The sequence below is a fragment of the Petromyzon marinus genome, chromosome 55 (assembly GCF_048934315.1).
Source record: "Petromyzon marinus isolate PM22_M1 ecotype Great Lakes invasive population chromosome 55, UKy_Petmar_22M1.pri1.0, whole genome shotgun sequence".
Classification (NCBI taxonomy): domain Eukaryota; kingdom Metazoa; phylum Chordata; class Hyperoartia; order Petromyzontiformes; family Petromyzontidae; genus Petromyzon; species Petromyzon marinus.
The window spans coordinates 13287586-13307662 of NC_133721.1; the positions used below are offsets into that span (position 1 = coordinate 13287586).

The 20077-nt window shown below is 53.7% G+C and overlaps 2 protein-coding genes across 3 annotated transcripts in view; both read left to right on the forward strand.

Moving 5' to 3' along the window:
• Positions 1 to 857: 857 nt before the first annotated feature.
• LOC116954630 (inhibitor of nuclear factor kappa-B kinase-interacting protein-like) lies at positions 858 to 7020 on the forward strand. Its single transcript, XM_032975294.2, has 3 exons — positions 858 to 2098; positions 3129 to 3249; positions 4870 to 7020. Exons 1-3 carry the CDS (start codon positions 2016 to 2018, stop codon positions 5467 to 5469), a joined length of 804 nt encoding a protein of 267 aa, XP_032831185.2. The 5' UTR covers positions 858 to 2015; the 3' UTR covers positions 5470 to 7020.
• A 1530-nt stretch (positions 7021 to 8550) lies between these two features.
• The window catches only part of TRPC1 (transient receptor potential cation channel subfamily C member 1), a 28060-nt gene continuing 16533 nt past the window's right edge, over positions 8551 to 20077 (forward strand). Inside the window, exons 1-9 of one of the 2 annotated variants that reach the window (XM_032975292.2) lie at positions 8551 to 8882; positions 10696 to 10841; positions 12096 to 12250; positions 13419 to 13520; positions 14720 to 14922; positions 15047 to 15178; positions 15447 to 15642; positions 16763 to 17099; positions 17544 to 17683. In XM_032975292.2, the coding sequence (XP_032831183.1) occupies positions 10715 to 10841; positions 12096 to 12250; positions 13419 to 13520; positions 14720 to 14922; positions 15047 to 15178; positions 15447 to 15642; positions 16763 to 17099; positions 17544 to 17683 (1392 nt within the window). In that variant the 5' untranslated portion in view covers positions 8551 to 8882; positions 10696 to 10714. The remainder of the gene's footprint in view (positions 8883 to 10695; positions 10842 to 12095; positions 12251 to 13418; positions 13521 to 14719; positions 14923 to 15046; positions 15179 to 15446; positions 15643 to 16762; positions 17100 to 17543; positions 17684 to 20077) is intronic. The other variant, XM_032975293.2, reaches the window with a different exon arrangement.

A 20077-nucleotide genomic window follows, 5' to 3' on the forward strand; every position in this document is an offset into this window, starting at 1 on the left:
GCGAAGCTTTGTTACGCCGCAACGCGTCTGCATCTACAGGAGATTATACAAAGTTTAAAGCCATTCCCCCGTGTTTAGTTGTACACGCCGTACAGGAGTAAAGTTGCACTTACGAACAAATCGTAAGCAGAGAAGTTTCTTACGGTATTCGTAAACACGGCAGTAACTTTAGCGCCGGTTTTATGAATTACCTCTTACTCGTGGCGTTTTTTTCTCTCTCCACTTTTTTTTAGAACAACCCTCTCTGATGGATGTGGCCGATTTACAAAAGGGCATTGTCTGTTTTCTGGGGAACAAATGAATGTCACGCCTATTGTGTGACACGCCTAATTGTGTGTCACGCCTATTGTGTGACACGCCTATTGTGTGACACACCTATTGTGTGACACGCCTATTGTGTGCCACGCCTATTGTGTGACACGCCTATTGTGTGCCACGCCTATTGTGTGACACGCCTATTGTGTGTCACGCCTATTGTGTGTCACGCCTATTGTGTGACACGCCTATTGTGTGACACGCCTATTGTGTACCACGCCTAATTGTGTGTCACGCCTATTGTGTGTCACGCCTATTGTGTGACACGCCTAATTGTGTGACACGCCTAATTGTGTGTCACGCCTATTGTGTGTCACGCCTATTGTGTGTCACGCCTATTGTGTGCCACGCCTAATTGTGTGTCACGCCTATTGTGTGTCACGCCTATTGTTATTATTGTTGTTGTTAACCGGACAACTTGCTGCTGCAGCCTTGTTGAATCGTGGCCACGGGCGAGGGGCGTCTCGAGGTGAAGTCGTCTCGTGGTGGTGGTAGTTGGTGGTGGTAGTTGGTGGTTGGTGTTGGTAGTTGGTGGGGGTAGTTGGTGGTTGTTTGGTGTTGGTAGTTGGTGGTGGTAGTTGGTGGGGGTAGTTGGTGGTTGTTTGGTGGTGGTAGGTGGTGATAGTTGGTGGTTGTTTGGTGGTAGTAGTTGATGGTGGTAGTTGGTGGTTGTTTGGTGTTGGTAGTTGGTGGTAGTAGTTGGTGGTTGTTTGGTGGTGGTAGTTGGTGGTTGTTTGGTGGTGGTAGTTGGTGGTTGTTTGGTAGTGGTAGTTGGTAGTTGGTGTTTGTTTGGTGGTGGTTGTTGGTGGTTGTTTGGTGGTGGTTGTTGATGGTGGTAGTTGGTGGTTGGTGGTGGTAGTTGGTGTTTGTTTGGTGGTGGTTGTTTGGTGGTTGTTTGGTGGTGGTAGTTGATGGTGGTAGTTGGTGTTTGTTTGGTGGTGGTTGTTTGGTGGTGGTAGTTGATGGTGGTAGTTGGTGGTTGTTTGGTGGTGGCAGTTGGTGGTTGTTTGGTGGTGGTAGTTGGTGGTTGGTAGTTGGTGGTTGGTAGTTGGTAGTAGTAGATGGTGGTAGTTGGTGGTTGCTTGGTGGTGGTAGTTGGTGGTTGTTTCGTGGTGGTAGTTGGTGGTTGTTTGGTGGTGGTAGTTGGTGAATGTTTGGTGGTGGTAGTTGGTGGTTGTTTGGTGGTGGTAGTTGGTGGTTGGCAGTTGGTGGTTGGTAGTTGGTGGTTGTTTGGTGGTGGTTAGTTGGTGGTGGTAGTTGGTGGTTGTTTGGTGGTGGTAGTTGGTAGTTGGTGTTGGTAGTTGTCAGCAGCGAGCCTTCGACAATTCACGCGGCCTCAAAGTGCACCTAGCCTGGCACAGGCCCCACTGGTGACGTCCCCGTCACTTGGCGGGTATTGGTAGCGGTGCGTAGCTGTGGCCGTCCCGTGGCCGTGTGCCCTCTTGGCTCGCATCTCGACGCCCGCACGGCCCCCTGGCCCCCTGTTCTAGGGCCGCTCGCGACGCGTGGAGCACTCACAAGGGCCGCACGGTGCAAGAGCTGCGGCCTCGCGATCTTCTCACGATCTCGCGATCTTCTCCAGATCTTGGCATCCCACGATCTCCCATCATCTCTTGCTCTCACGATCTCATGAGCTCATCCTGATCTCACGATCTCATCTCTTTCTGATCCCGCGGTGGTGGAGAGGGCCCTGCCTGGGCATGGTGTCGCGTGTGGACGCGGGGTTTAGAACCCCGCCGCTGCTGTTGCTGATGATGATGGTGGTGCCGCTCGCACTGGGCACGTGAGTTGACAGCAACAACTGCGGCAACTGTGTCGCTTCAACAGTGACACAGGGTTAAACATTGTTACAGTACTGTCACTACTAGTGTGTCACGTCAACAGTAGCACAAAGTTAAACATTGTTACAGTACTGTCACTACTAGTGTGTCACTTCAACAGTGACACAGGGTTACACATTGTTACAGTACTGTCACTACTAGTGTCACATCAACAGTGACACAGGGTTAAACATTGTTACAGTACTGTCACTACTAGTGTGTCACGTCAACAGTGACACAGGGTTAAACATTGTTACAGTACTGTCACTACTAGTGTGTCACTTCAACAGTGACAGGGTTAAACATTGTTACAGTACTGTCACTACTAGTGTGTCACGTCAACAGTGACACAGGGTTAAACATTGTTACAGTACTGTCACTACTAGTGTGTCACTTCAACAGTGACACAGGGTTAAACATTGTTACAGTACTGTCACTACTAGTGTGTCACTTCAACAGTGACAGAGTTAAACATTGTTACAGTACTGTCACTACTAGTGTGTCACGTCAACAGTGACACAGGGTTAAACATTGTTACAGTACTGTCACTACTAGTGTGTCACTTCAACAGTGACACAGGGTTAAACATTGTTACAGTACTGTCACTACTAGTGTGTCACTTCAACAGTGACACAGGGTTAAACATTGTTACAGTACTGTCACTACTAGTGTGTCACTTCAACAGTGACACAGGGTTAAACATTGTTACAGTACTGTCACTACTAGTGTGTCACGTCAACAGTGACACAGGGTTAAGTGCTACACATTGGTTCATGTGCACAATCTTCCACGTCACGGAAGGTTTGGCTTTGTCGGGGGTTTCCCGCTTTCGGAATACGTACACACTCCACACAAGGACAATCATTTGCCTCGAATAAATATGATTTGTGTCTTTTTTTACATTCTTCGTGTTATAATGGTGCCGCCGCCGCCGCCGCTGCTGCTGTTGTTAGACGTGGGGTTTGTGTGTGTGTGTGATTTCCACCCTCCCAGGTTCACGTATGTGTACTCGGTGAAGAGGGGGGAGCTGGAGGCCAGACTGGCGCAGCTGCAGCTGGGACTACAGAGCGACGTGGCCTCCCTGCACGCTGACCTCTCAGCTTTGTCGGAAAAGGCGAGCGTCTCTGAATGTGTGCTGTTGTCAATTACGGTCCGCGTGAACTATTACACAAGGGGTGGGGAACCTTTTTTCTGCCAAGGGCCGTTTGGATATTTATCACATCATTCGCGGGCCATACAAAATTATCAACTTAAAAATTAGCCTGTTATATTTGGTCAAACATTTAATTAACTCGCCCCTAATGTGATGGCTGGAACTGCTTCTCCTTGGGTGAGGCGTGTGATGATGTTAGCTGGTATTGACGATGTTGCTACTCGCAACTGCTTTTCCAGGTTTGCTCCTAGATTTATTGCATTTCGAGTCCCGCCTGCGGTTGCCTTGGCAGGGCCACACCAAATGGTTTCGCGGGCCTCATACGTCCCGCGGACCGGACGTTCCCCACCCCTGTATTAAACGGTCACGAGACAAGCACGCGTCGATTGCCATGTTGCTGCTGCTCTTAAGAGGGATTCTGCTGGTCATGGTCGTGAAATCTGCTCCACCCCTATCGACCCCATCCATAATTTATTGCAACTCGCTACTGTGCGGTACATCTGGCGAAAACATTACCAAGCTGCAGGGTGTCCAAAATTCTTTGGCACGCGTCTTAACGGGTACCGCAAGATCCAACTGTTCATTGCTCGCCAAGCTGCAATGGCTCCCGGTTGCCGAACGAATACAGTGCTTTAAGGTTGCACCCGTTAAACGCAAAGTGCTTGCCACATATGAACCACAATACCTGGCTGATCTCGTAAAGGAGCATAAACCATCACGCGAAATCCGATCATCCTCGCAGCGGCTTTTGGCCCGCCATCGAACAAAGACGGTCACCGCATCGCGCGCTTTCAGATGCGTTTCTGTGGCCGTCTGGAACACTCTTCTGGTATTTGGAAGCCACTGGAGCTATGCACTTTTAAATAATCTGGATTGAAAACTAATTTCTTTACAACTGCTTTGTTTTGTGTAGTTTGTTGTCCTTCCCCCTCACCTCCGATAGCACAGGTTAGCTACGTACGGTGTGAAAGAGGTTCAACATACATGCAGCGCTACCCCTGCTAACCATGCACTGCCCGCTTACATAACCTCCACCTAAACAAGTTCAACCCCGTGTCCAGGGGAATGGGTGTGGCCTAATAGCAATCGTTTTCTCTTAATCGTTTTCAGGGTGCTATGCATGGCAAGGCGGAACATAGTCAACAACCAAGTAAAGAAGAAAAGAGAGAGACGGTTGAAAATAACTAAAGAGAGAAAGGCATTTTAGGCAGAGTCGTTTTAGTCGAGATTTTAAATATTTGTAAAGTGTCTCAGAAGTCCTAAACTCGAAGGGCAACGAGGGGTTGGGCCTAAGGAGTAATGGGGCGGGGCATACAGGAAGAGGGTGGGGTCTATACAGGAAGTTAAATGCGTAAAATCAAATAATGTACGCGTGCGGTGGGCAGCAGTAGAGCTGCAGCGCCGCAGGTGCAGCCACAGGCCAACTTGTCTGGCTGAAATTTGCTTAGTGAGCATAGTATCGCATGCTAGTTTACTTAACTGGAATAACCAATAGCAACATCGCTCACCCGCCCCCCCCTACTGCCAGAATGGTATGCTGTGTGTTCACTCACGTGCTGTTGTCTGTGGTTATATTTCCAGCTGAAGTTCTCTGAAGCTTTGCTGAAGGAAAGGCACCGGTCGCAGCAGCAACTGAAGGATTGGCGCGGACAGCAGGCGGAGCTGCAGATCCTTCTGAACGAAACCCTTCCACAATTGAGACGAGAAATTCAGGATCTGCGCGACGAAAGCAAATCGTTCCGGAGCGCAGTGACGGTGGCCGTGAACGAAGCGGATCACGAGGTGAGCTTGCTGAAGACCAAGCTGGAGGATTTACGTGGAAGCATGCTGAGGAACACCAAGGCCATCATTGCGCAGAGTAAAGACGACGCGGTGAGCGAGGAGAAGTGGGCGCTCAGGAATCTGGACGCCTTGTCAGACCTGAACCTTGAAGTTGCACGACTCAACCAGTCTCATTGGCAGTTTAAAGTGAGCTTCGAGAGCTTGGAGAAGAAAATGACGGCCATGATTAACCGTTATCCGGAGATGGAGGCTCTTGTGATCGCCGTGGATGACGTGGCGAAAGATTTCGAACGCAAAAAGAGGAAAGCTGACGAGCTAGAGTCCTGGCTTGCCCAAACGGAAGCATTTATGGCTCGGATCAACGGCAACTTGGAGCAAATGCAAAACCTCACATTCTGACCACGAGTGGTTTCAACATGCAACACAAATAGCAATACAGATGAAAACTCATATCTGATACATCAGGAGGCAGGATCTCAGAGAAGCACATTTTGTGGATAAAATATTTTGACTTTGGGTAGGATAAATGGTGCATACGGGCTCTGATAAATGAATGGCACCATTCCCACATTGCATTTCACTGCATCAAAACGCGATGTTCTTTTTAAAATACATAAACATACGTGGTAATTTTTTTTGTTAACAAAAAATAGTCAGTATTAATGCGTGACACAGACACCAGTCCCACACTCTCAACAGCTCGCGGCGCTGTGACGTCACTCTGCTGTTGCGTTGTCACAGCACCAGCTTCGTTACGGCCATCACTCGGTACACTGTCACAGCACCGGCTACATTACAGCCACCACTCGGTACACTGTCACAGCACCGGCTTCGTTACAGCCACCACTCGATGCGGTGTCACAGCACCGGCTTCGTTACGACCACCACCATCAGGGTGGTGGATTATTGGGCAAACGCGAGGGAGATTGTGTGACTGGCTCTCCCGTGGCCTTGGCGCTGTTACTGGTCATATCAGGATTCGAGTTATTGATGTCCGTGTCGCCTCGATGACTGTAGTAGTTGTGTTTTACGGTGACACGAAGACGTGAAGCATGCGGAGCCACCGCGGGAAGGGGGGTCCGCCGTCTCCCACCCAGGCCGATGCGCAACACCTCCTCCACACATGGAACATTTTAGACACAAATCCACGTTGGTGCGATTGTGGCCATGCAACCCAAACTATGGACTATATTGTCAACTCGTAGAGATGCAGAGACCTATAGAGATGCATAGAGACGCATATAGATGCATTAAAGACAAGCAACAGTCCTGCGATAGTGACCATGCAACCCAAACTATAGACCATATAGAAAAACACTGTAGTCTATCCTTCAACGGAGGAGGAATTGCACAACTTTTCCAAGTCTCCCCTGAAGCCCTTTTTCAGGTCGTGGCTTGCAAACCTCGAATAGAAAAGTGTTACTCTTTGGTTCTTTCGGTAAAGTCACGTAGTTAAAAATAAAATAAAAACAAATCACGACGTTTTTGCAAAAAAAATATTGCTGTGGTTTTCCCACCTGATGATGGTTGCTTGTGTTGCAATCGAAACGTCGTGATTTTTAAAATTTTTATTTCTAACTGCGTGACTTTACCGAAAGAACCAAAGAGTATGGATTCCTGCAGTCACGAAAGCTTCAAATCAAGATTAGAAAAGTGCTGTTACAGGCACAGAAATTCCCTTGGTCTTTATTTTGTTACGTGACACAAGTGATCCTGCCATTCCTCATTGCGAGTTCTCTCGGACACGAGAATGTGTTATACCGTATTCGAGCTTTATTACTTCAAATGGTGAATATTTGTTTAAATTTGGCTTGGTGCCTTGTTTGTATGTTGAACTTCTTTCGCAATGTCTGTAGCCAACCGCGCTGATTGATGGGATTAAGTGCCTTGTGTCTTTTGCAGTGTTTGTCAAGTTTACGAATACAAATAAACGTTTGTGCTTTACTCAAACAGTAGTATAATCTTGGTGAGTCTCAGAAGGTGCCAGCTCATGCAATGAAACGAGTACACATGCAGACAAAACGTACAGACTGTCATCATAAAAATGCAATTTATCACGCGCACAATGTTTCACAGACTTGAGGCGTGGAGGCAAGCTCAGGGTAATTCGAAACACAAGCGAGATGTATGGAGGCTTTTAAATGTCGCTTGAAAAGTCGGTGTAGATTTCCGCGAATGTGCAGCGGACGATTGCTCCATGTCCCAGACGGCAGGGGCTGTCGCGGAGAAACGCCGCTCGGCAGTGCCGGTCCTGGTTCTTGGTGTAAAGGAGGCGGAGGTTGTGAGTCGCGCTTCTGTGCAGAGTTCTACCGTGAGCTGTGGTCCAGGGTGCGTGGGTATGTTAAACGTCTTTCGCACCGTCCATAGCCAACCGCGCTAATCGGAGGTGTGGGTTAAGGACAACAAATTACACACGCGAAGCAGTTCTAAAAAAAATATTTTTCAATCAAGATTATTTAAAAATGCAAAGCTACAGCGACTTCCTAATATCGGAACGAAGAGCGTTCCAGACGGCCGTAGAAGTGCATCTGAAAACGCGCGATGCGGTGACCGTCTTTGTTCCATGGCCAGCCAAAAGCTGCCGCTGCGATGATGAACGGAGTTCGCGTGACGGGAGAGCGACGGCAGAGATGGAGTGGAGGACCCTAAGTCGAGGCGCGGCGAATGAAATTCTCAAAACGCACGAAGATCCGTTTCCTCTGATGTGCTGCCACCTCCTGGCCGTGGCAGGCAACAGGGTTGGGGCATTGCAGTTGTACATCATAGCCAATTGCTAATTGGCTGTGTCGGGTGGTGACGGGTTGAACGACACATTTACGCGATCTAACCCCCAAACACCTTTATTATGGATAATATTGGTCGCAAAAGCCTACGTGTTGAACTGACTGTGCCCTATATCCGTAATTTGACGGACGAGACTTCACGGAAGTGTGGTGCCAACAGAAAGCCATGAACTCCCAAAGATCGCATTTTGTGTTGCAACGCGGAGTGAACGAACGTGAGATGTTCCATAATGCTTCACGAACAACGATGAACTGTGAAATAAAGTCGGTGCTAACGCAGACCCAGACTCGTCCCTGCTGTGGGTGAGAATGTGGCAGCCCCAAGACAGCCTGGTTCGCCCTGGGGCTTTCTTTCTATGCGGCCACGTGAAGTTATGGCGAGCAACTCTTGTTTATTGTGTCTCGTCTCGAGCAGACACGTCAGGGAGACGAGGCTGAGCTACCAGAGCCCTGGTCAGCATTGAGTTGTGTTGAATGCGTCGCGGCACGTGAAGGTTGAGATATTTTTTTCTCCACCATGACGCTCTGTACGTTGTCTCGTGTTTCCCTGGAGAGGGAGTAGTGAGCGGTTTAAATCACAAGCGTTCAATATATTATTATAATGCAAACAATGTATGCGTGCTTATCATGTGGTGTGCTTTCCATGGGCTATTGCATTCCCACGTGGCATAGCAAGGGGAGTCATTGTGGGAAGGATTCAGCACCACCGCGCCGTGGACAGCGCCGCGGCGAGCCGAGCGCTGTCCACGGCGCTGCGCGCTCCGCTCGCTTGGGGGCGCTGCTGCTGCTGTCGCTGTGACGGTGCGAGCGAGCGAGTAGGCCCCTGCTCGCGTTTGTCTCTCTCTGTGTGTGTGGTTACCTCTCTTGTTTATTTGGGGATTTTTGATCGTTCCGCGGTGGCTCCGTTGCAGACACGGAGCGCCACGGAGCTCGAGGAGAGCTCCCCTATCAGCCAAGGGCGACCTCCAGCTCGCATGCCCAGGCAGCGAGCCCGGGACCCGCCGTGTTTATTGCTGGACGCGAGCTAAGGTACACAGGCTGGCCGAGCTGCGCCGTGCAGGCTGCTGCACGCCATCGACGTTATTATTGTAACGCAGCGCGAACGTCACGCGGAGCCGCGCCACGGCTGTGGTTCGTAACGCCCAGAAGCCCTTCGTGTTAAATCCGCGCTAGATCAACACCTTCCCACGCCGTGATGTCACATGGGGGGGGTTGTTTAACCGCGATGGTCATTGCGGGTTGGTGAAGGAAGGGGAGTGGAGGTCACATGGACCGGTTCCGACATCGCTGGCCACTTGAGGTTAGCCGTGGCCGACAATCCAGCTCGGGCTGGCGTGGATTCACAGCCGCTGTGCATTCACCACTGGGCCACCCACTCAAGAGTTGATTTGCCATTGCTGTTCACATCATGTACGGCGGCATCGGTGGTCAGCTGGCTGACGCTGATGCGCCTGGCTGCACGTGACAACACGTCCTGTACTCGTCATCAAAACACATGGAAGGCAACGTCACCACCAGCGCCGGCTACTGGGTCTCTGCGGCGAATTCTGGCACCTAAGATTGTGTCCGTGGCCGAAACGTCTTGCCAATGTCAGCACCCACTCAATGCTACCGCGCGGTGAGATGCGAGCTCGTCACGGCGGCATTAGCAGTGCCGAAGCCGTCTCGCGTATCAACAACCGTGGGCCCTCTTTAAACAAACCTTCAACTGTGCTGGGGTTGAACTCCGGTCTGGACGTGGGTTTCAGTATTCAGCGCTGCTGTATCGTCGCGTTTGGAGGATATAAACTGGAGTGCGAGATCGTCGATGTATTAACGTGATGCTCGGCACTCTGATTCGATTTGAAATATCGCATTAACTTGATTCTACGGCTGGTTTATTGCCGCGCCGACCACCGTGTGCCCTGCATGTGTACACACACGTTGTGCACTGCACGCTACACGTGCAGCTACACGTGCAGCGTGCGCGGTGTGTGTGGCTGTGCCCAGTTTGTCCACTCCACGTTACGCTGCGGGTTTCGACTGAGCCCACGCGGTCCTAAGGAGGCACGGCGCAGGTCGAGACGGCTCGAGCTGCCCCAACAACACCAACAACACCAACACCTCCTCGTGTGCGGGAAGCCTCTCATGCGGCAGCTGGTGGATGTGGTGGGGAGCGGTGGCGCAGCGGTTAGCGCGCTACGCTGCGCTACGAAACCCGGCGACCCGAGTTCGATTTCCCGCTCGCAGCCAACACCGGTGACGATTGTCTGAACCGGTCCTGGGTCTCCCCTAGGTCGACTCTGCCTCAAATGAGTACCTGGTGCGATGTGTAAACATCGCCACTAGGGAGACAAAGGTGGCCGGGCGTGGTGCTGGCCACCCACCCCCTCGCGTGCCGTGCCGGCCTTCATCGGTATTCATTAACGGCACTTGCCCTAAACGTCTGTTAAGGCTCTACGGGGGAGCCTTGTCATTGGTGGTTTTAGTGGGGTCCATGGCCATGGTAGTGGTTGAGTTGGTGGTGGTTGTCGTGGTGTCCATAGCGATGGTGGTGGTTGAGTTGGTGGTTGTCGTGGTGTCCATGGCGATGGTGGTGGTTGAGTTGGTGGTGGTTGTCGTGGTGTCCATGGCCATGGTAGTGGTTGAGTTGGTGGTGGTTGTCGTGGTGTCCATGGCGATGGTGGTGGTTGAGTTGGTGGTGGTTGTCGTGGTGTCCATGGCGATGGTGGTGGTGGTTGAGTTGGTGGTGGTTGTCGTGGTGTCCATGGCGATGGTGATGGTGGTTGAGTTGGTGGTAGTTGTCGTGGTGTCAGTGGCGATGGTGGTGGTCGTTGATGTGCATGGTGTTGCTCGTGGCCAGGGCCGGCGGCGGTGCGGTGATGGCCGGGCTTTACCAGAGCCGGGACGAACCAGGCTCCGACAAGTTTCTCAACCTCAAGGACATGCGCGAGGTCAAGGAGGACACCACCATCGACGAGAAGATCTTCCTGCTCGCCTGCGAGAAAGGTGCTTTGCTCTCACACAGGAACGATGCACAGCTGCAGCCACGCGCCAATCCACCGCTGGGTGAACGCCTCCGAACGCTGCCGCGTTTGGTGAAGACTCAAAAGCGCGCGCCGTTTCGCCAAACTTGGCCACCCTGACTGGCGCGGGTGCGAGGCGCACGGCCAGTCGCGGTAGCCGTGGCTGGGAATCAGAAGTCGCGTCCGCCGGGTTAACAGCTCAACGCCGCTCTTTGGCATCTCAACTCGTTTGACGAACAGATTGTGCCTGTCCGCTACGCTGGCAGAATATGTGGCTTTCAAAGGCTAATCAGGATTTTTTTTGGCTTGGGTTTTAAAAAAAATCGAGGTTACCCCACTGTGCTTTCAATGTCCCACTCTTCTGTCGACTTGAATAGTTTTCCTTTCCGCTGATCAGCCCCACGGCAAAGGGCTTTAACTACCTACGTTGGAGATTGATTGCAATCTCCAAACATCCTTCGAGGGTCTATCGATCGTTACAACGTCTCCAGATTATGAAGCCTATCTGCGCAGATCGTTAACTTTTCTATGTCCGGTGAATCATTCATCAAAATTAAATTAAGTGAGAAAGCATATGAGCAAGTCGGATCTTCTGCAGTCATTGGTGACTTGGAAGTGTTTGTAATCCTGGGGAATACATAAAAAACGGAATGTAAAAATACATTGTTCCCCTCCATTCACTAGGGTAATGAAAGCCACCCAACTTGCTAATTATTGTAAACAAAAATTATGAAGAAAATATTTACTGAGTTTTGATGTTTGGTCAATCCCACCGTTGAGAGTTTCTCTTCATGCGGGAGAAAACCAGAGAACTCGGAGAAAACGCAGCACCGCACTGCATGGCAGGGGTGACGATCAGCACCGCCATCAAGATCTCCTGCCCGTCCTGGTCATGCTTAGTGTATTCAGCAACAGCAGCAGCATCAGCTGTGCTCAGTACGGGAGTAAAAGCACCTCCACGTGGCCTAGAGCAGGATTAGAGCATCAGACCATGCAGTGTGGTGGTCACATGGCACGCGCGTGGTGGCGGTTATGCATTCCTGCTGTTTGCGAGCACCACGCTCTGTTTGCGAGCAGCCGCACACCACCACGTGCCATTGGCTAGCAGCAGCAGCAGCAGCGCACCACCACGCGCTCTTTAACCCCGTCATGCATTGGACGAGCTCCCGCTGCGACCGCGGCCTCCTTGCGTGGCCCGCGAGGCTGACTCCGCCCCCGCCGTGCGTGCCGCCCCCAGGCGACTACTACATGGTGCGGCGGCTGCTGGAGGAGCGGGGCCGTTCGGGCCTCAACGTGGACTGCCTGGACGTGCTGGGCCGCAGCGCCGTGAACATCTCCATCGAGAACGAGAACCTGGACGTCCTCATGCTGCTACTGCAGCACTCGTGCCAGGTGCGGCCACGCTCAGGGTGACGGCGAGGATTCCGATCCGCCGCAATCGAGCCTCCCTTCTCCCAACACCCACACCGATTAAACTTATACTTGTTTATTTATTAGACCAGGTAAGGCCCTCTGAGGTATCTATATAGCTCGTTTTTAGAAGCGACCTGGCCACAAATGCACCTCCGATTAAAACAAATTTTAATTTTACCAGGTAAGGCCCACTGAGCTATCTAGCTCTTCTTCAGAAGCGATCTGGCCACAAAGGATAGCAGCTCAATGTAGTGGCTTATTAATGCGTGGAAATTTATAGCAGCCGAATACTCTAAACGCGCGATGTCGATTCTAACCGTGGAGGTGAAAAACCGGAAGACCCGGTTAAAAATCCAAACGACCTCCTGTATGCTAGGCGAGCGATTTAACATCGTTTCACTGCGACGCCCCAACACCTGCACGTGTCCCTTCTTGTCCGCTCGTCGGCGACGTTGAGGACTTAATGGATTGCGGCCACGGTCCCCTTGCCCTGGGCGCTCTCCGAAATCTCCTCCGTCACCGCCGTCTCTCCGTCTGGCTCTCGCCCCTCCTCGCGTTCCCGCTCTCCGTGGTGTTGTCCGCGGTGATCCTCCTCGCCGTCGTCGTAAACGATGAATGGACGACGAAGACGGCGGTCCGCGAGCACATTCGGTGCCCGCGCCAACTCTTATAGCGTGCGTTGAGGGCGCTGCGGTAGGGGTCACAGTCGGGAGTGCCTTGCATAACACGCAGAGATGTAGGAACCGTACGTTGAAGTTCTTTCGCACCGTACGTAGCCAACCACGATAATCGGCGGTGCGGGGCGAAGGACAACAAACTAAACACAAAAAGTAGTTCTGAAGAAATTAGTTTTCAATCTAGATTATTTCAAAGTGCAGAGCTCCGGTGGCTTGCGAATATCGGAAGGAAGGAAGGGCGCTCCAAGGCGGCCGCAGAAGCGCATCTGAAACAGCAGCAGCAGGGATGTGAATCCCAGCCCTGTGCAGAGCGACGAATTATCGAATCGCGAGCGGGCGAATTCACCCCGCCACCAGAGATGCACGCAGACACACACGGGTTGGGGGGGGGCATGCAGTCCGGTCCGACTTTAAGGCAGGGCCGTCAATGCTGACCACGAGCTCTCGCGCCCTGTGTTGACGGCGAGCAGGCCAACGACGCCCTGCTCGTGGCCATCGACGCCGGTGTGGTGGGGGCCGTTGACATTCTGCTCAACCACCGGCCGCGGCGCGCCTCCAAGCCGACCATCGAGGTGAGCCCTCCACCCACCCACCCGCACCACTGTGCGCCGCCCGCATCGCGCCTACGGCTGTGCCGTTGGGCGTGCCGTGTGGTGTTGCCGACGCCACGCGCGCATAACCGGTATTGGTTTGTGAATCTAATTTGTGACCACCCCCCGTTAAAAGCAACATTTCTCCAATTATACAAGAAAATAATTGTTAGGTCCCTGGGGGGGGGGGGGACTACAAGGTTTAGGAAGAACTTTTTTTTAAATATAGGTTTCACATTTGGAATTTAACATCAAATATATACGCCGTCAAATAAAATTCAGCCGTGAAAAGTGACGGACCGCCGGTGAGGACGAGCTCTATCGGTGAGAATTTGATGGATACGTTGGCACGTGTAGCCAATATCTTGTCGGTTGGTGTAGGGTCAAGGGCACAGCTTTCAGCTGTAACACCACCATGTGGCTGAACCCGAGCGTTAACGTGGATCATTTGAGAAGGGTCGCGACCAACGTGTGAACGAGTGAAGAGAGGCATCGCAAGGTGGGCAGTACGCGGACCGACCAACGGAATGCGACAAACACATTCCCGCACGTCGGAGGTTACAGCTGAGGGTTGAAGCCTCCTCGTGCCTCCTCTCATCCGAGCCACTTTTTTTGGAGCTTGCACGTTCTCCCCGTGGCCGCGTGGATTTCCCTCGGGGTCCTCCGATCTTTTCCTCCGCATTTAGAATCAATGTGCGTTCAGAGCATTTGGCTGCCATGAATGTCCACGTGATGATGATAAGCCACTGCTTTGGGCTATCATTTGTGGCCCTGGTCGCGATGTAGCTCAGTGGGCCTCACCTGATTAAATACAAAATAATGTATGTAATGTACAGTAATATATTGAGGGTGGAGATGCATACCTGGCAACCCATACTTATATTTGCCCCCTATTTTTGTACGGGGAAATTGAGTTTTTCAGGTCCATACGGCATAAAGCCGTTTCAATGCGGGCAAAAAAAAAAAACCGTGTCTATTTTTTTGTGTTTCTTCTTTGTGATGGGACTTTGTCGGCTGAACGTTGAGATTTATAAGGGCACGAGGTGGCCAATAAGGTCTGCATTGGGTCTGTAATAAAGTAGGGCACTGATAAGGGTTCACAGGCGCGGAGTTGATCCCGCGACGCCCGTCACCCCCCCCACTCCCGCCGCGACCACGCGATGGCGCCACTCGCCACACAGAAGCTGATGCAGAAGATGCAGAACCCCGAGTACTCGACCAGCATGGACGTGGCGCCCGTCATCCTGGCGGCGCACCGCGACAACTACGAGATCCTCACCGTGCTGCTCAAGCAGGACATCTCGCTGCCGAGGCCGCACGCCGTCGGCTGCGAGTGCTGCATCTGCCAGGCCAAGAATCGCAAGGATAGCCTTCGCCACTCCCGGTGAAATATTTTTTCGCCGGTACCCGTCGCGGTTTTTGGCGAGGACTCGGTTCGTCCGGCGGCTGCCTACCCGCCCCCCAACCCCCCCCTCCCCCCCCCACCGTGTCGCCGGCCTCGGCCGCAGGTTCCGTCTGGACATCTACCGCGCGCTCGCCAGCCCCGCGCTCATCATGCTCACCGAGGAGGACCCCGTGCTGCGCGCCTTCGAGCTCAGCGTGGACCTCAAGGAGCTCAGCCTCGTCGAGGTCGAGTTCAGGTCAGCCCAGCGCGGGGTGGAGTGCGAGCACGGGAAGTCCCGCTGAGAATCAAGGGCCTAGGTTCGGATGAGGATTGAGAAGCGCATTGCTCAGCGTAGACGAGGCTGGATTACAGGACACGTGCGCGCGCGTAGCCACCGCGGCCCGGCAACGGCCCCCGTTGTTTTCATCGCGAGTTGGACCTCTTACGTCCGAGCTGTGACCATTGGGAAGTCCTCAGGGCGAAACAGCGCAGAGCTGGCTGAGCGGGAACGTCGCTGTGCCCAGGAACGATTACGAGCAGCTGGCGCAGCAGTGCAAGAGCTTTGCCAAGGACCTCCTGGCGCAGGCGCGCAACTCCCGCGAGCTGGAGGCCATCCTGAACCACACGGCCAGCGACGAGCCCGTGGACAAGCGCGGCCTCTTGGAGGAGCGCATGAACCTGAGCCGCCTCAAGCTGGCCATCAAGTACGACCAGAAGGAGGTACGTACGCACGCACGGACGCCGTGTACGCTCAACTTCTTTCGCGGCGTACGTAGCCAACCACGCTAATCGGAGGTGCGGGGGGAAGGACAACAAACTAAACACCAAAAAGTAGTTCTAAAGAGATAATTGCTTTCAATCCAGATTTAAAAGTTGCAGAGTTCCAGTTGCTTCTTAATATCGGAAGGAAGAGCGTTCCAGACGGCGCATCTTAAAGCGCGCCATGCGGTGACCGTCTTTGTTCGATGGCCCAGCCAATGACCGGAGTTTGCCTGATGGTTTATGCTTCTTGACAAGATCAACAAGGTACTGTGGTTCATTTGTGGCAAGCGCTTCGTGTGTAACGAGTGTGATGACCTTATTGTATTTGTTCGGCAACCTGGAAGCCAATGCAGCTCCGCGAGCACCGAACGGACGCCGTCGGGGTACAGAGGATGCCAGAGTGGTCTCGTTTGTTCAGGTCCCAAGTTGATTTTGATTGACCCGGGTGAGAAGGCGAGAGACCAGGTGAGGAGTCTCATTTGCACGACCGATAGGGAGGAGGAACCACAGGCAAACGCATGCGGACGCGACAGTAGAATTTGTTTGGTGCGCGTCAGGCGTCGGAGGGTCTTAACGACACAAACTCGGTTCGCTCTTTCCACCGGAGGCCTCGCGCGAAGAGCGATCGCGAATCATCTCGCCCCCCCCCCCCCCCCCCCCCATCATCACGCTAACGCGGAATGCTCCCACCGCTGGCTCAGGGCCGTCAACAGATGAGGGCCACCTCGACATCCACTCGTCCCGACTGTCCTCCAACAATATTGTTTTTTTTATTGATTTAAAGCTTTCGTGACTGCAGGGATTAATCTTCTTGGTTCTTTCGGTAATGCCACGTAGAATGGAAGTAAAATAATAAAAATAAAATTCTCACGACGTTTCGGCCACAACACAAGTGGCCTTCTTCAGGTGAAGGAACAGAACTGTCAGGACGACAGCGCTTCAATGAACACTGCTAAGCTTGGCAGCGTCTTTTAAGCTGCCAAGCTCAGCAGCGTTCATTGAAGCAAGAAAAAATATATTGTTGTTGTCTTTGTTGTCGTTTGTCTGCAACTCGCGCGGGCCCTGGGCCGCCCGACAGTTCGTGTCGCAGTCCAACTGCCAGCAGTTCCTCAACACGGTGTGGTACGGCGAGGTGTCGGGGTACCGGCGCCGGCACGTCGTCGCCAAGGGCCTCACGGTGCTGGCGCTCGGCCTCGCCTGGCCGGGCCTGGCTCTCGCCTACCTGCTGGGGCCGCGCTCCCGGCTGGGCCGCGTGGCGCACGCCCCCTTCACCAAGTTTGTGGCGCACGGCGCGTCGTACTTCACCTTCCTGCTGCTGCTCAACCACTACTCGCTGGTGTACAACGAGGACAAGAAGAACACGATGGGGCCCGCGCTGGAGCTGGTCGACTACCTCATCATCATGTGGATGGCCGGTGGGTGCGGGCACCGCGCGGCGCCTCCGTGCGCAGTCCTCGCCGTCGTCGTCGTCGCGGCAACGAGCGTGGCGACGAGTGTCAGCGTCGTCGTCATCACAGTGACGCCACTCGGGTGCCAAATGTCACCTTCTGATTGTGTCACTATCAAATGTCACGTGCTGATTGTGTCACTATCAAATGTCACGTGCTGATTGTGCCACTATCAAATGTCACCTGCTGATTGTTCCACTATCAAATGTCACCTGCTGATTGTGTCACTATCAAATGTCACCTGCTGATTGTGTTACTATCAACTGTCACCTGCTGATTGTGTCACTATCAACTGTCACCTGCTGATTGTGTCACTATCTCGTGCATTCCCCCCCCGCCTCGTCCCGGCCCCGGCGTCTTCCTCCACCGACCCTCGGCCCGCGATGGGGGGGTGGGGGTGTCGACACGCAGGGCTGCTGTGGGCCGACGTGAAGAAGCTCTGGTACGAGAGTCTGGACGACTTCATGGCCGAGTCGCGGAACCAACTGAGCTTCGTCATGAACTCGCTCTACGTGGCGACGTTCACCCTCAAGGTGGTCGCCAACTGCAAGGTGGGCCTGGTGGCGCTGCAGTGATACTAATGATGATGATGATGTACAATCACGAAACGCCTTTCACCCAGAGGTCGCAAGCTGCTGCGCAGAGCTAAAAGCAATTCAGTAAATAACGAAACGCAATTCTCAAACCGAATATAAGCACGCAGGCTCGTGATTTAACCACATTGAGAGCACGTCTCCACCACCACCCCCCCCCCAAACCACCCCCGCACCCCTCCCACCTCCACGCCCATCACCCTCGCCCCCACCCCCCCACCCACCCCCGCGTCCCCCACCCACCCCTGCACCTGCACCCCCCCCCACCCACCCTCGCACCGTCCCCCACCCACCCCCGCGCCCCCCACCCACCCCCCACCCCCGCGCCCCCCACCGACCCCTGCGCCTCCCACCCATCACTGCACTCCCCCACCCCCGCGCCCCCCCCCCACCCTCGTGCCTCCCCAACCCACCTCCGCCCCCCCACCCCCCCGCCGGCGTGGCTGAGAGCTATAAATCCCTCCCGTGGCCGTGTGAGCTGGCAGCCAAATGATGGAGTGCGCACGGCGAGGCCGCGCGAGTGGTCGGTGTGCACTCGGTGGATTAAACAAACTGGGGGCCGGCGTCGACGCGAAAGAGCCACGGGGTGGTGGGGGGGTGGTGGGGGGGTGGTGGGGGGGTGGTGGGGGGGTGGTGGGGGGGTGGGCGAACGCGCCCCGCGTGGAAAGTCTGACCGGGTCTTCCGCTGGCCCCCTCCGGTTAGCGCGGGTGGCTACGTCGCGGTTCGAAGAGAGTTCACCGTACGGCAGGGACGGCGCTCCCCCCAGCGGTGATGTCATTCCACAACAACGCCGTTCGCTCTCTGGAACAAGGGGAATTTTATTTTTTTACCTCAAATAAAAAATTACTTCAGCCCTCTTGTCGACGACGCTGCTGAATGAAGGCCTGCCAATGCTGTGCGGGTCATGGGGAGGGTGGCCCATTGCGGTGGGATTTGACCATGCTTCACCGATGTGGTCAGAGCAGCTAACCGATGTGGGGGGCACAGAAGTGGTTCCGCTATCGCTCGCCACTGACGTTAGCCGGGACCAGGAATGGAACTCGGGTCTCCGGAGTTCGCTGCGCAGTGAGTTAACCGCTGCGCTGCCACTGCCCGTACGTAATATATATGTAAAATGCACAGCATAGAAAAACATTCGTTGGCCAAGCATCCCAAAGTAAAACTCGCTCGAGTAAATCTCTCGAGCCTAAGTGAAGCCTTCCTGGTTACACCATTATTGCTCTGCACACTATCGACAGGCAGGCAGAGCCTCTGCTTCGCTTAACCGTCTATCCGTATAAGTAACCAAAGTATCGTTTACGCATCCCAGCGGACCCCACGATCTTCGAGGCGATTTTAAGCCAAGACAAGCAAAACTCTGGACCGGCTTCGACACACAGTGAGTCAGGCTCGCTGGAATCAATGCTGGTGACCTGCCAGTTTTGTGATCAGCAAGGGCCCTCTCTTGAACACGTACTGTGTGAAGGAGGCGTGTTTGCCCTCGTATCTTGCGACGAATTATTCTCCACAACGGCGATAGCGATTACTTTGCGTAGCTTACCATAATTAATAGATGGCGATGTGACTTGAACCGGCGTGTGCGTTTAATTCACCGTTTCGTGCCTCAAGTGCAGTTTTCACCATGGATATCCCATGCAGTGGCGTTCCCGTGTGCCCGTGGCTTTGCCATACACACACACACCTACACAACAACAACAACCGCCATTCGCCACTAAGTGGCGGTGACGTCACCACGACGCTTGTGCCAGGCCATGTGCACCTTGAGGCCACGTGAAGTGTTGAACGCCCGCTGGCAGGAGGTCACAGGGCAGACCCAGGTGCCACGGGTCGACTGACTAAGATGACTGCGATGACTGGCTGATGCACCACCTGTGCCCCCTACTGCGCCAACCTGCTGTGCTTTAGCCACCCGGCGTTCCGCTCGTTATTGTGAGCGTCGCTCCTCCGCCCTCCGTTGTTGTTGGAGGGCGACTGCCTCCAACTGCCCAGTAGCGTCCTGCACGAGCCTCCTCCACAGAGGCCGATCTTGACACCGCTGGTACCAGTCATCGGCAAGTCCACTCAGCTCCACGTCCTCCTGTACCACATCACTCCATCTCTTCTCTAGCCCGTGCCGCGCCCCTCTAGCCCCCTCGATCTGGCCGAACAAAAGCTGTTTCGGCATGCGGTGGCTGGGCATGCGGGCTACATGACCCAGCCAACGCAGCCTTGCCCGCTGGAGGTGCTCACTGATGGGACTTTGCCCCGATCTTTCAAGGATTTGTGAGCTCACACAATCCAGCCTGGTTAACCCCAGGATGGATCGTAGGCAGGCCAGCCTAAATGTTTCCAACCGGCGAAGATGTTCCATT

Excerpts from the sequence above, each read along its gene's own strand:
- LOC116954630 (XM_032975294.2), top strand. The coding sequence starts at position 2,016 with ATGGTGTCGCGTGTGGACGCGGGGTTTAGAACCCCGCCGCTGCTGTTG. Across the intron at positions 2,099-3,128 it reads GTGCCGCTCGCACTGGGCAC|GTTCACGTATGTGTACTCGG; the intron begins GTGAGTTGACAG and ends CCACCCTCCCAG. Across the intron at positions 3,250-4,869 it reads TCTCAGCTTTGTCGGAAAAG|CTGAAGTTCTCTGAAGCTTT; the intron begins GCGAGCGTCTCT and ends TTATATTTCCAG.